At 41.9% G+C, this 13,909-nt stretch overlaps 1 protein-coding gene and 1 long non-coding RNA gene across 7 annotated transcripts in view; one reads left to right on the top strand and one right to left on the bottom strand.

The window, feature by feature from the left end:
* agap1 (ArfGAP with GTPase domain, ankyrin repeat and PH domain 1) overlaps window positions 1-13,909 on the bottom strand; it is a 131,443-nt gene that overhangs the window by 89,967 nt on the left and 27,567 nt on the right. Inside the window, exons 1-2 of one of the 6 annotated variants that reach the window (XM_027133353.2) lie at window positions 4,407-4,801; window positions 2,889-4,165 (exon numbers count right to left, since the gene is read on the bottom strand). The exons of 2 other annotated variants lie outside the window; for them this stretch is intronic. In XM_027133353.2, coding sequence (XP_026989154.2) covers window positions 2,889-4,164 — 1,276 coding nt within the window. In that variant the 5' untranslated portion in view covers window position 4,165; window positions 4,407-4,801. Of the gene's footprint in view, window positions 1-2,888; window positions 4,809-13,909 lie in introns of those variants that run through there. 3 more of the 6 variants (XM_027133355.2, XM_027133352.2, XM_027133354.2) reach the window with 3 other exon arrangements.
* Window positions 3,944-11,688, top strand: LOC113634419. The gene is made up of 4 exons (XR_007140545.1): window positions 3,944-4,081; window positions 5,133-5,255; window positions 5,928-5,976; window positions 10,151-11,688. It is a non-coding gene; the product is annotated as an uncharacterized LOC113634419 (long non-coding RNA).

Raw genomic sequence — 13,909 nt, 5'->3', positions numbered from 1 at the left:
CTAAAATGAATAGGAATCACACACACGGTCACAGGGACTGACTTTAACGAAGTAATCAGGAATAAAAGCAACGCACTGCACATATGCATAACACCACGTGTGATGAGCGTAAGATCAAAACGACAATTATACAAGAACATTATGGCACCGGTGATACCATCAGCTAGTGAATACATCAATCAGTGAGAGTGCAGTGCTGTTGGAGTGGGATTACTGTATAGCGATTTGGATAAAGGCACAAGGAGGGAATTAGAAAAGGGGGCAAGAAAGAGAGAATGAAAGAGAAAGGAGGAGAAAGAAAAGGACCTTGTGAGAAAGCTCATTACCCTGTGGTAACTATGTGAATAATATATATAATATAATAAATACCACCTGCCTACATGCAAATTACAGACAAAAAATTGTGAAGTGAAAAAAATGAAATTTGCAACAAAAGGTGTTTCGGGGAGACACGATTCTGCTTCTTTTTGCTGTATGTTTTATGTGCTAGACAGATGAGGCAGGTTGAGTAAGTTACATATAGAAGCTGGTACAAATGACAAGTAAACGCTTTCATCAGAGGTGATGTGCAAAAGAAGTTCCTTGTTGAAGAAAACCACCGACGTTTATTAGAACCCCGAGTAGAAAGACTGACTTTTTACAGAGACCTTCAGTCATGAGATGAGATCCACCGTCACTCAGGTCACTCAGCAGTGACTGGTTCATTTTGAAATTTCGATGTGCTGGACTGAGCTTATCTTACTTGCTCTGGCTGCTTAGCGATGAGGCTGAAATGAAAGAACAGATCCCTTGCAGCTTTAGTTAGCCCTTGAGAACAAGCTCTCACACACTTTTTCTGCAAAAGGTTTCTGCAAATGCAAGAAAAGGCTGAAGATTGCTTGACAGATCACATTATACGTGTGCCATCATACTGCTAGGATTCTACCACTAGAATCTATAGCCGGCTCCTACCTCCTCCAGTCCTTCATATCCATGCACCAACACTCATCTCTTCTGCGTGGCTGCAAATCTAGGTCACGTACAAACAGCCACACATACCTGATGCCATTAACCCTGAGTCAAAGTGAAGCTCAGTTACTGCACTGTAACATCCCCCTGAGTTTACCCCTGCTTTGGAATTGAAGGGGAAAAAATAAATAAGGATGCTTTACTGAGGCTAAAAACAGCTTGGGAATATATACTAGTTCTTCTGACATTTATTTAGCTAAGACTTTGCAAAAAGAAACACAAGACTCCAATAGCAAGAAAAAAAAGGGGGCCGAGGGGAAAAAAACAACAACAAAAAGTTATCTGCTTCCTGTGGTAGTTTTAATCAGCCCTCGCCTCAAACTTTACGGACATGCTGTACAGAACCAACCAGGAGATTAGAAGGACACGGACTTTAGCGTGTTACTCGCTTTCTCTTCCACATCCAGGACCCTGCCAACATCCTGCCTTTTCTTCTGCCAAATACTGTTTATATTCCCAATTCCTGAAAATATGTTTACAGAACTGAACGAGCCTCGGAAACTATATATACACAATAACGTCAGCACATCACAGACCGTGCCGTACAGAAACAAAAGCCATACTGCAGTTTTAGGCTTAAAAAATGATGTGGATCCCATCTGGACCTGAACCATGCAGACCGCTGGTGCTGACGGTGCACTACAGAATGCTATTTCACATCCTGCTCCCATGCAGTAACACATGGCACCAAGCACAGCTCGTTCTGTACGCCAGCACCTTGGTGCTAATTCAACTGAACAATGCCTGAAACAAAGGCACACGATCTGTACAGAGCAAACTCAGGACACAGTGCTGACGCTAAGATCCGCCACAGAGCTCAATATTTAACCCAAAAACTTCAACCAGCAGTTAGTTATCTAATTAGTGACTGATGTGCCTGTGCCCTGTCTTAACATTCAGGAATGCCTAAAGAATGTGCAGAATGTGGAAGCAGCCATTCAGCACAGGTCACGTTACACCACACACTCGAATGTGCTGCAATTTAAACACACCGCACAGGTCACCGGGTTTAAAAATGGACACGGCCTCTTAGATGAAGCTTAACCTTTGAAATAACCAAAGCCGCCGATTTAAGTTCTTATTTGAAAAAGAAAACAATGCCTAGGGCTCTGTGTGCAATGGAAAGCAGTGCATGATGTATTTTGCACTTGGAAACAAGAGCAGCCTGCCTTTCAGGATGTACGGCTCACCTCTGAGGCAGCAGATGGCCCTTGGCTCACACCCAGGCAGGTAATTCATTAAGAGCACTTTCAGAGCATATGAAGTATCTACCAGAAGCTCCCCAATTACCATATGACAGAGAGTCGTGAGGGGGCATCTCTAGTGCCCTGCTGTCACCAAGAACATTAGAGTTAGATAATGCAGAGGAAACCACAAAGAGATGTAAATGTTGCTTTAAGCCAGTTTCCATTTAGTAAATTGGGTTGTCCCTTCCCTTAAAAAAAAAATTTTTTTTTTAAAAAATACAAAAGAAGAAGAAATACAACCAGGAAGAACTGATGGATTACAGGGGCTGAAAATCGTCAAAAGGTCAAATACACAAGGAATTTAGAAAGGAAACAAGAGTAAACAAGTCACTTACACATTCACTGCCATCTTATAATAAAATAAGCTCTACATTCTAGACACTAGATTAAAAAGAGAGAGCAAGACAGAGAGAAAGAAAAGCAACTAAGGAAACACTAGACTCACTGCAATGAAACGCAAACACAAAGAGCCCTAAAGAATGGCAGCTAAACATCACCCATGTGTCCAAAATAAACAAATATCTCTCCAGCCCCCACCCTGACTTTTCACCACAAACAGTTCCTGCCACCCCAAACGCTCCCAAACTTGTAACAGCGATTGCAGAAAGACAAAAAAATTGAATCTTATGTTACCTTCACGCAGGAAGCCGTTCACACTCTCAGTGCTAGACTGTGAGTAGCCCTTGATGGCCCTCCTCTGGGCGCTCATCAGGCCATTCTTGCGAAGGAAACGACTGCTGGGGCTGCTCACTGGCGTGGAGGTACTGTCCTTCTTTAAGAAGATCCCGCTGAAGAAGCGGAGAAGTCTGCGCTCCTGGCCACTGGAACGAAGTCCGGCAGCTCTGAGAAAGCTCTCTTTCTCCACAAGCGGTTTCTCAGAGAGCCTGAGTAGATCACTGTTGTCTAGTGTGCGGTTTTTACCCTTGGCACGGTCCCTGCGACTGGGTTCTTTCAAAGAGTCCATCTGAATGAAAACCTCATCCACATCTACAGTGCTGCCCTTCTCAGACTCCTCGGCAGCTGGGTTCTGCAAGACTACAGAGGATCGAGTCTGAGCCTCATCACGGCCAATGCAGCCTGAGCTGCTGTGATGCTTCTCTTTGGAGAGGGCTCGGAGCCGCAGCAGCTCCCCTCCGGCCCAGTGGCGAAAGCTGAAACTCCGACGCAGCAAGCTCGGGTGCCTCTTGGCTGGCGGGGTCTGGGGTGCTTGCTTGGCGGCACTTCCGTTCCCTTTGGCAAACAAAGAAGCAAGGCTGTTGTCCTTGGGAAGACTGCCGCCCTCTTCAGATACCAGATCCTCAGCACCACATATGCTGACCTGCTCTTCAGCGCTCCTGGACGTCTGGAGGATTCGTCCGATTTTCACACCCACATTTTCCCCATTGCCAGCTGCTGCTCTGCAGCTTCCCTCAGTCTCAACCTCTTTCATTTCATTACACTCATTCATTGCCCTTGCGTGCCCATTATTTTCATGCAGCTTAGCACCATTTTCCATCCGTTCAGTGCTGCAAGCATCCTCTGGTGATGTCCTGGTGCACATTTCATTTGAGCCCATTGAATTATCTTTGCGCAAATTAAGTGCCCTTCGAGAAATTTTTGACCTACTCAGTTCCAGCTGCCCGGTGCTAAACGTTCTGAAGTTCCTGTATGCCTGTGAAGACAACTCATCGGTTTCGTCTTCCACTTCTTTGACCTGTTCCAAGAGACAAGTGCGCTGGATTTCTACCGAGCCTTCCCGCCGGTACGCGCTCACCTTGGGGTTCTCCAGTCGCCGGTGCACCGGAGCAGCACTGCCACCTTCTTGCAAGCTCTCCCTTTTTACTAAGGTAAGAGAGATCCTGTAAACAGTTTTCCTTTGCGGTGTTCCCCGATCCATCCTTTCCACACAATTTCCATCAAGCAGATACATTCTTTAGACACAAAAAAATAAATAGACTGAAAAATAAATAGACTGAGCCGTGGTATCATTAAAGAGGGATGATCACAGGTCACACCACTCATACAGAGCAATAATAATAATAATAATAATAATAATAATAATAATAATAATAATAATAATAATAAAGGCTCAAATCCGAGTGAATGTTTCAGTTAAAGCTAAAATACAACAGCATACCAGACGTTTAACTCTCCGGAGTGACCGTCACTTACACTGACAGCTTTCCCAAAAAATATCATCATCAACGATTACCGACCCAACAGAGAAACGTCCTAAACTCCATATGGGTCCTCACAAACGTCCCGGGGTTAAGACAAAGTGCTCGCTGTGGTTAAAGATCCTGTTCCGTTTCCCGCAGCGATGCTGTCCATCTTGCGTGAAAATATTACCCCGGACAGTGCGATAATGCCCCGGACCGTCCGCCCCGGTCAAGTTTGTGCGCGCGTGCCCTCGCCTCGCTCTCGCACGGCGGCGTCCTAACGTTATTTCCGTCCAAATAAACCCACAAACGTCCCAATTGAGTTTCCGCGCTTCAGAGTGAGGTGCTGTAAAGACTGCAGCTGTAGATTCGTCTCTTCTGCACAGCGCGCGCGCTCTGATACACGGAGTGAAAGCAAAAGCCGGACTGGAACCGGAGCGCGAGCGCACACCGGAGAACACAGTGATGTTGCATCCTGCTTGCATCACCGATTTAAAATGAGATTATTACACATGTATTAGGTGCATTAAACCTTCCCCACGTCCCGGATTTACAGTTTATGGAGAATGTTTCATGGGGGGGAAAAAACGAACCGGACACGGGCAGCTAAACGTGACTAAACGCAGTGCTGCAGATTTACCCTTAAAAGGGTAGCCATTGAAAAGTATATATTCTTGTTAAAGGACTAATTTCCAGGTGGAAAAAGTTGCAAAAGTAATCTGTTTTAATCTGATTGCAGACAAAACAGGAGCAGGAGCCTGTGATCCGCTCCGGGATACACAAGAGTCTGGTGCGCGAGTTGGGCGGGGTTTGTCCCCTGTCAATCAAATGCTGTGGCAGAAGCCCAGGCTCACCTGAGACTGTTAGTGTAGGAGATGCACTACATGATGTGTACATTTCTACATGCTTTCATGTGTCACGTATATTCACGTGCGAGGTCACTTTTCAGATGTGATTTTCTCACTTGAATAATTTTCCTAAAGCACACATTGTTGAGCTGCAAGTGTGCAAGATCACACACCACAATCCTCTGTGGTTACTGCATTTGCTCCAGAAGCAGCAGCAGCAGCAGGACACAGAACACAAATATGAGGTCCGTATGACAAGAATACAGAGTGAGGACTGACAGCATGATGCACAGGAATGTAACACTATCAGAATATTGTCCAAATAAACTCACTATCACATATGAACATTTATGACGTGATGTTTCTGTAAGGCTTTAAGTACACGCAAAATATACTGACCTAAAACAAGCATTCACACACACACACACACACACACATCAATCACACACACATTTCATCAGTCCTCCTCATTGCCCTTCTCTCTCCAGAAGAGGGAGGTGTCTGTACCCTCAAAACCCAGTGCCTCAGTTTCGCCTGACATTTGTGGAATCATTACAGAGATTAAGTGTGGATTAGGGAGGGGTTATTTAGTGTTCATTCTCACCCGGCTGCTATCTGCTTTCTCTTTCATGACCCTTCCCTGGCCAAAACAACACCACCTGCTCTAATGTGCCTCCATCATAAAGAAGGTCCTTCCAGCATCCCATCCCCCCTCCATCACACTCAAAACACAAGGTAGGTTCAGGAAGTGACCTGAAAATGTCCAGGCTTTTTTTTTAAACCGTACAAAGACATGCAAATAAAAGAAAACCGACTGAGTATTAATACAACTCTAGACATTGCCTGGCAGAAAGTACAAAAGAATATTTGTACACACTTACAGATGTCTGAATTTCTTAGGTATTTAATTATTACAGGGTGACGTGATTTGTAATTTGAACAAAATAAAATATTATATAATAAGTGTTCACCATAGTCCACTTCAAACACAACAGTAGTGTGAAACACACATAGGTCATTGTTGTGTATATTACTGGAAGTGCAAATCTAGCAAAAATGCAGAAAAATGTAGAAACCAGCTGTATTCCATATTTTAGCATCCAAAAGGAAACTGCAGGGAAAGTCATTAAGGACACCCATGAAGAGCCAAGTTAAATCATCTTAACTTCACAACACATGGTTACCTTAATAAAGCTGGATTTATACTGTCTGAATTCCAAATCGTTCGACAAAAAACTCACGAAATATAATGTGAATGTTCTCGGCATGACGACATGCTCACCACTGGCTTATTCAGTGCCAGCGCAAGTTCTCTAAGTGTCAACACATTATATTCAAACCTCACAGCTCGTATAAAAAGGACATCGCAGTATGATGTTTGCTTACGTGACCTCACTTTGTGTACGAGTCCGGAGGGTGCTGACTGATGATGTAAGGATGATGCTGTAGTACTCTTGAATCGCAGCTTTATGGTTATTGGAGCTTCGCCGTAAAGTACGACATGGAGGATGCGGCTGTTCTAGTATTCGGCCGAGAGCTCTTTGGGATCATCTCATGCATTGTGACAAGAAATAATCTTACAAGCGCACTGAAGTGGCAGTTGAAACCCAGCCTGCTTCTGTAAAACAGTAAAGCAATGCGCCTGTGGTGAGTGAAACGGTTCTGTACTAAATACTGTGTTGTTGTGGGTATGTACATCCCTTACAGAAGGGTAATAGCAGTGAGAAAAAGAAGTAAAAAAAACATGGCTGAATAAAACAGTGGTGGACTAAATCCCCATCTCCTGTGCACACATTTCCAAACTTATGTGTACTCCAAAAGCAGGTTCAGGAGCTGTGTGTTCACTGGCCACCTTTAGAGATGGATTTAACTCAAATCGTACAGGGTAAGAGATAAACAACAATCACTTACTGAACGGGACAGTGGCCGACAACGTACAGTGCTCCAAGACACTGTGCTTTATAAAAAGCACAACGTAACACGCAAAGTTGTTCTATTTATTATTGCGTGCTTAAGAGTTCTCATCATTTCAACACAATGTATCGCCATAAAAAAAAACCTCCCACTCGGTCACTTGAGTCGACAGGGTTTAATCACCTCCACCATTAGGAAAAGTGGAAAATTTCAAGACTGAGTATTTACCGGTGCTGCACATTACTCAAAATAATATTGCACACTTTTAAATAATGAGCATTATTTTGGAACACTTGCGTTACATTCATAAAAATCAGTGCTGAGGGCGTCTGGGTAATTTATTTTACAGCTAAACGAGTCCTGACTGCAAAATCTTTCCGAACCCCTGTAGTAAGATTTTTTTTTATAGCTTGTTTAATCTAATTTAGAACTGATTTTCTGGCTTTTATATTTCAACAAAAAAAAAACAGCATGTAGGTAGAGTACATCATTTTTTTTTTTTAAAACAGTGATGTCCCTCATCTTAGCTAAGCTTTATCATGAGCCTTAAACTGAGCATATTTGTCTACAAACATACACTATGCTGCTATAGTATCATAGCGGGTTTTACGATTAGTTTCCTTCGGAGGACAGAAACTGGTGAAAATGATCTTGGATTGTTTGCAATAAGCCTGGTTTATAACGTTAGGTCGCTTCATGCAATCCAAAATGAAAATTATATGGGTCACGGCTCAGGCGAGCGCTGTGTTGAGCTTGGTGGCGAGGGATGGAGTTTCATTTCTTTTGAGTAAGAGCTTCCTGCGTTATACAGGCAAAGCAATACTGCATACTGCTCTGGAAATGTTTCTTTAATTTCCACATTCATTGCGGCACTGTAGCAGTGACTATAAAGATATAACAAGATATTATGAGAAAACGTCTGTTCAAATAATATATACGATCCAAACTCCGGCTTGGAACTGATTTAAATCTTTTCACGAACAAAGTAACCAGCGGCCGTTACATAACCAGGCGCGTGCACATCTAGGTTGCGTTGCGTTTTTTTGCCTCGCTCTGCGTCCCTTTCTTATTTCTTCATAATGTACTGTTTTAACTGTGTCCCAGTTTCTTTTGTTGGATCTGCAAACCAATGACAGGATCAGTTTCACATAATACCATTATTTTCTTCTAAAGCGGCTATAATTGCAGAGAGGCAAAATCGTGAAACAAGCAAGATTGCAGCAAATATCCTACACAGGGGGACGCAAATTATACAGCAACCTACACCGCCGAGTAACTTCAAACATGAGCAACCCTTTTATCATAGTCAAAGGCTTGAGATGAGCAAGGCATATGCAGAGTAACCCCAGAGCTGTGCTACTCCAGTCAACGGTTTGTGACATTGTACTTCACAGCAGCTGCATTTTAAGAATACTTCACCCTAGTTAGGAATGCAAAGCAGGCACGCTCTGCGTTCAAAGCACTTCCATGTGAAATATACGCAAGTAATGACATCAGGAGTGTGGCTGGACATCAGAAGTGAATTATATACACCAGATAATATGCTGGATACTTGAGAGAGTGAAAAACAAAAAAAACCACAGTCATGTAAACGAGGTGCTTGGTGAATATAAACCTGAATGAGCGAGAGACTAATCCAAACACATCAGGACTGAACACTGTGTTCTGTACTCATATTGTTTATGATCCGGTTCAAAGTGCACACAGCAATGAATATGCTCCAGTGCTATTTATCCCATGTCCCATTCATGACCCAGAAAGACAAAGATGTGTGATAATCACAGAGCTAATCACTGCTCTAAAGAAATGTGAAGTGTATCCAGGCAGAAGACTGAAGCTCTGCAGTCGGCAGTAAATACAGCACTAGAGACGTAAGATGTAAGATAAGCCACATTGTTCATTAATGTGGGTGTTTTATAATAACTCCCCAATTACGCCGTCATGTCGGAGACGCTCGATCTAATGCGGTGCTCGCACATGCAGCGACTTGCTGCAACAATGCAAACGTTTAATTTTCAATAAGAGTTCGTGACTTCTGGTGACATGGGCGACAGCATGCGCTGGTGACTAGATGTGGGCGTGTCCTGCGACCTGACAAAGTTGCTAAAAGTTTAGCAAGTATGGAGCCAGTCGTGGCAGTGCCTAATGAGAGTGAAGACAGAAGAGCACACGCTGCTGCTCCTTCATCTCATACATTATGATGCAGATATATGCTGGTGAATTTTATATCCATATACTTCCCCTCCAGAAGGTTTCATTGAAACATGAAAACTGATTTGGAAAGCTAGTTGCAGCAGCACTGATAAACGTTATTACTATGGTAACCAGCAGCAGGAACGCTGCTACCAGAACAGCTGCGGTGCTCCTTGCCATTGATTCTACAAGCCTCTGGAGTTGTGGACATGAGCGTCACTCTCCCAAATAATATTCCCACTCAGCTGGTGTTCGATCATGGTGTTTTTCTTTCTTCTCTTACCCTTCATTCTAAAACCTCCCACATGTGTCAAATAATTCGAACTGGGATTTGGTGAATGTGAAATCAGGAGCATTGGATTTGCAGCATTTGCATCCTCGTCAAAGCATTCAGTAAGCCATCGTGCCAGGTGGACTTGGGGTAGTGGGGTTTGGAGTAGTGGAGTCGTCCTCGATGTGAACGCCCCCATCGGGATAGAAATGTTTCTCTGTGATCATTTAGAATAACTTGGTTCACGGAGAACAAAATCATGCCTGCAAAATTCACCCACAGCAGAACAGACCAGACTGGCTCTCTGCAGGAGTCAAACAGTCAGGTCTGGATCATACACGTACACTTGCCCACATGCTGAGAATTATGACTCATCTGATTCGATCGGTTTTATCACAGCATCTCTGTAGACCAGCACTGAACTATCAAATATCTATTTGTATGTCTTTATTCACTACTACAACACTACAAAATCCTTTCTGGACGTTATGCTTACTGACAGTCTGATCACATTTCTGTTCTACTTCACAGATCGCACTGATGCAAGAGCATCACGGTCATCGAATGTGCACTTTCAACTCAAATCTCAACCTTCTTTACTGTCTTCTTATTGATCTAAATGCAGATGTCACGTCCTATCCGAACACATCCAGTCGAGAGGTCTTTGGGACTGAAGCTCCTGCCACTGTGCCTCTGTAATGAACCTTCTTTCAAAGTCAATAAGATTGTTTCCTCGTTCCATCATCATCTCTAATCAAGGTCATCACACAGAGCATGGTAGGAGGTTAACGGCTTAATAATGGTGTACAGTCCACCCGTCCGTGTGCAGCTACACAATCCAATTACCAATCTAGTTATGCATGTGACAGTCTTCACTGAAATAAACAGTAAACTGCTGAAAAATGTTATTCAAGAAGATGACTCCGTTATTCAGAACACAATGTCTAATGCGTCAGATGTACAAATCTATAGATTCAAAGAGCTGTAAATTATGAACTTGCTGCATAAACAAAACACATAAGAAATGAAATCAGCTTCTGAGGAGAGTAAATATTTAGCACATTTACTGTCAAGTGCAAATGTAGCATCTAGTGATTCCACCATGTTTTCTTACTGACAAGCCCCATATTTATCACTTTTTTGTTGTGTTCATGTTCGTTCAAGTCATAAACATTCAGATTATATACAGAAACACCCTCAACTCATATCCACTGGTCAGATCAACAAACCTCCTACAGTTCACAGGCTAAACAAATCTCACACAAAAAAGCTACTGTTCTCAGGCTAAACAAAACTCAAATATAAAACTCTACACTTATCTTGCTAAACAAAACTTGATTGAAAATGCCACAGTTCACAGGCTAAACAAAACTTGATTGAAAATGCCACAGTTCACAGGCTAAACAAAACTTGATTGAAAAAGCAACAGATTGCAAGCTAAACAAAACTAAAACGAAAAAGCCACAGTTCTCAGAGACGAAACAAAACTTGATTGAAAAAGCAACAGATTGCAAGCTAAACAAAACTAAAACGAAAAAGCCACAGTTCTCAGAGACGAAACAAAACTTGAATGAAAAAAGCTACACTTATCAGGCTAAACAAAACTCCAATAAAAATGCAGTAAAGGACCGTAGCAAAGATCATCAACATCCATGTCAGTGCAATGTGTTCGATAATAAGCAGGTGTAAAGTTCATAAAACACTCCGGACAGATTTCATTACAGATTTTATAACATGCACTCAGACTCATTATAAGGAAGGCAGAAAGGAAGTAGTCCATCAGCCACTTGAAAAGAGTTGCAGGATGATCTGAAAGCAGCAAGAACTGCAGCAACACATTCATCTCCATTCTTACACCCTACTCCAAACTCCACAGCTGATCATACAAACAAAAGCTAAATGTTCATGTATGGAGAAAGAAGGCATGTTTGTGTGAACACAAGATCCCCACAATGAAGCATGGGGGTGGGAGCATCATGATATAGAGTAATAAGGCATTAAATGGACAAATGTGAAAAGAGCGACGTTCCAGGATTTCATTAGTGGAGAATTTTATCTCATCAGCCAAGAAACAGGATCTGAGGAGAACAGGGACATTTTAACAAGACAACAAGCCCAAACATTTAGCTAATATAATTCTACAAGGTTCTACATGACCTAGCAAATCTACAGATGTTTATGCTTTACATAATTTACTGTCTAGTGTCACCCAAATAAGGATGGGTTCCCTTCTGTGCCTGGTTCCTCTCAAGGTTTCCTCTTGAGTTTATCCTTGCTGCCATCACTCTGGCTTGCTCATTAGGGATAGGGATAGAAATATAGTATTAAAGTATAGTATAGTATTAAATTTTAAATGAATTTTTTTTATACTTTTAAGCTTTAATTGTATACATTCATTTATTTATTTTTATCCTTAATTTTTCTACTTCTTCTTCTTCTTATTATTATTATTATTATTATTATTATTATTATTATTATTATATATTTTTATATATTTATTATTATTATTATATATATATTACATACTTTGTGACAATGGGAATTGTTAAAGATGATTTCCAAAGAGGTACAGACCGTATACTTTAATGCTACAGAAATCATTGCTTTTTACCACAGACAGCATGAAGATGTAATAGCCAACAACAAAAAAGTGAATCTGACCCCTTTTTCTTATTTAAGTGTCTGAATACTTTCCCCACACTGCATGTTATTTCATCATTCATACACCAGCCTTTCAAATGCTTAACACTAGTTTAATTAAATATACAAGCATAACTATGCTAAGCAGGGCTTGACATTTATAAATGAACAGAAACAGCACTTGGGTAGAAGCTTTTATTACGTTAAAATATTAAACGGGCTTGTTTATTTGGTGGAAATGAGCAGAATTCAACATAGCTAGCTAAACCAGACTAGGGTTAGCAATTTTTCTGGCATGTCTATGTATTTGTCAACCTAATGACACCATGTTCCACTGCATTTGAACACAGTTTAGATAATAACAATGTTCAATATGCATGTGCATGTAGAGTGCTTTAAGAATGTAGACACAATCAACTAGATGTACAGTTGTACACTCAGACTCAGCCAAGATTAGTAAAAGTAATAATAAGTCATTGTAGAATAACAAGTAGCTAAAGCAGTAAAGTGTAGACAGTGTGTGCAGCCATAAAGTGCCATAGTGGAAGATATTACGCATACATTACGAGGACAGTCCGAGTCTAATCTCAGTAGTATCCATGAATCAGAGTCCAGTGTAAATGTAAGTGATAATGATAATGTGCAGGAGATAAAGTGGGTTGTTCTTGTGGTGGTGGTATTGATTACACTGACAGTCTGAAGCATAGCTTTACTATAATAATAAAAAAAAAAAGAAAATGAATTCCAATTCAATTCCAGCCTTCAATACAAGCTCAGCTATAAGGTCTAATAGCTTTTCTCACCTACTGCTTTATTATATAAGTGATTATATTAGACTTACATACAGCTGATGCACGAGGATGAAATGAATGATCTCTCTCTCTCTCTCTTTCTCGCTGTGTGCAGGGCTGCGATGCCGAGATGTTAAACACTGGCGCAAATATTTACTCCTGTTTCTGAGCACTTATGCCAACAAGGTATAAAAAAGACTAAGTGAAAAGCTTATAGTTTAAAGTATTGCAGTTCGTCTCGCTCACTCATTTTCTACCGCTTATCCGAACTACCTCGGGTCACGGGGAGCCTGTGCCTATCTCAAGCGTCATCGGGCATCAAGGCAGGATACACCCTGGAGTGCCAACCCATCGCAGGGACCACACACTCTCTCATTCACTCACACACTCACACACTACGGACAATTTTCCAGAGATGCCAATCAACCTACCATGCATGTCTTTGGACCAGAGGAGGAAACCGGAGTACCCGGAGGAAACCCCTGAGGCACGGGGAGAACATGCAAACTGCACACACACAAGGCGGAGGCGGGAATCGAACCCCGACCCTGGAGGTGTGAGGTGAACGTGCTACCCACTAAGCCACCGTGCCCCCCCCTGCAGTTAGTCTAATTAAGGAAAACAATAGTGATCATCTGATTTGATTTGTAATAAAAGTCATTCTTTTTTGTTGTTTTTTTGTTTTTTTAACAAGCCAAAACATCAGAGCTAAAAGAAAATCTCAACACGTGCCTCAAACGCTTTCTTTTTCTGCTTTCCGATTAATGACGAGATAAACTGTAAATAAACTGACGTGATTCACAGGGTCTGAGGACAGGGGAGCTTGAGGTGAAAGATGGACAGATGAGTGAGAGAGAGA

The sequence above is a fragment of the Tachysurus fulvidraco genome, chromosome 5 (genome assembly GCF_022655615.1).
Source record: "Tachysurus fulvidraco isolate hzauxx_2018 chromosome 5, HZAU_PFXX_2.0, whole genome shotgun sequence".
Taxonomy (NCBI): domain Eukaryota; kingdom Metazoa; phylum Chordata; class Actinopteri; order Siluriformes; family Bagridae; genus Tachysurus; species Tachysurus fulvidraco.
The sequence above is the reverse complement of the archived record's forward strand: the minus strand, read 5'-3'. Positions and strand labels throughout refer to the sequence as shown.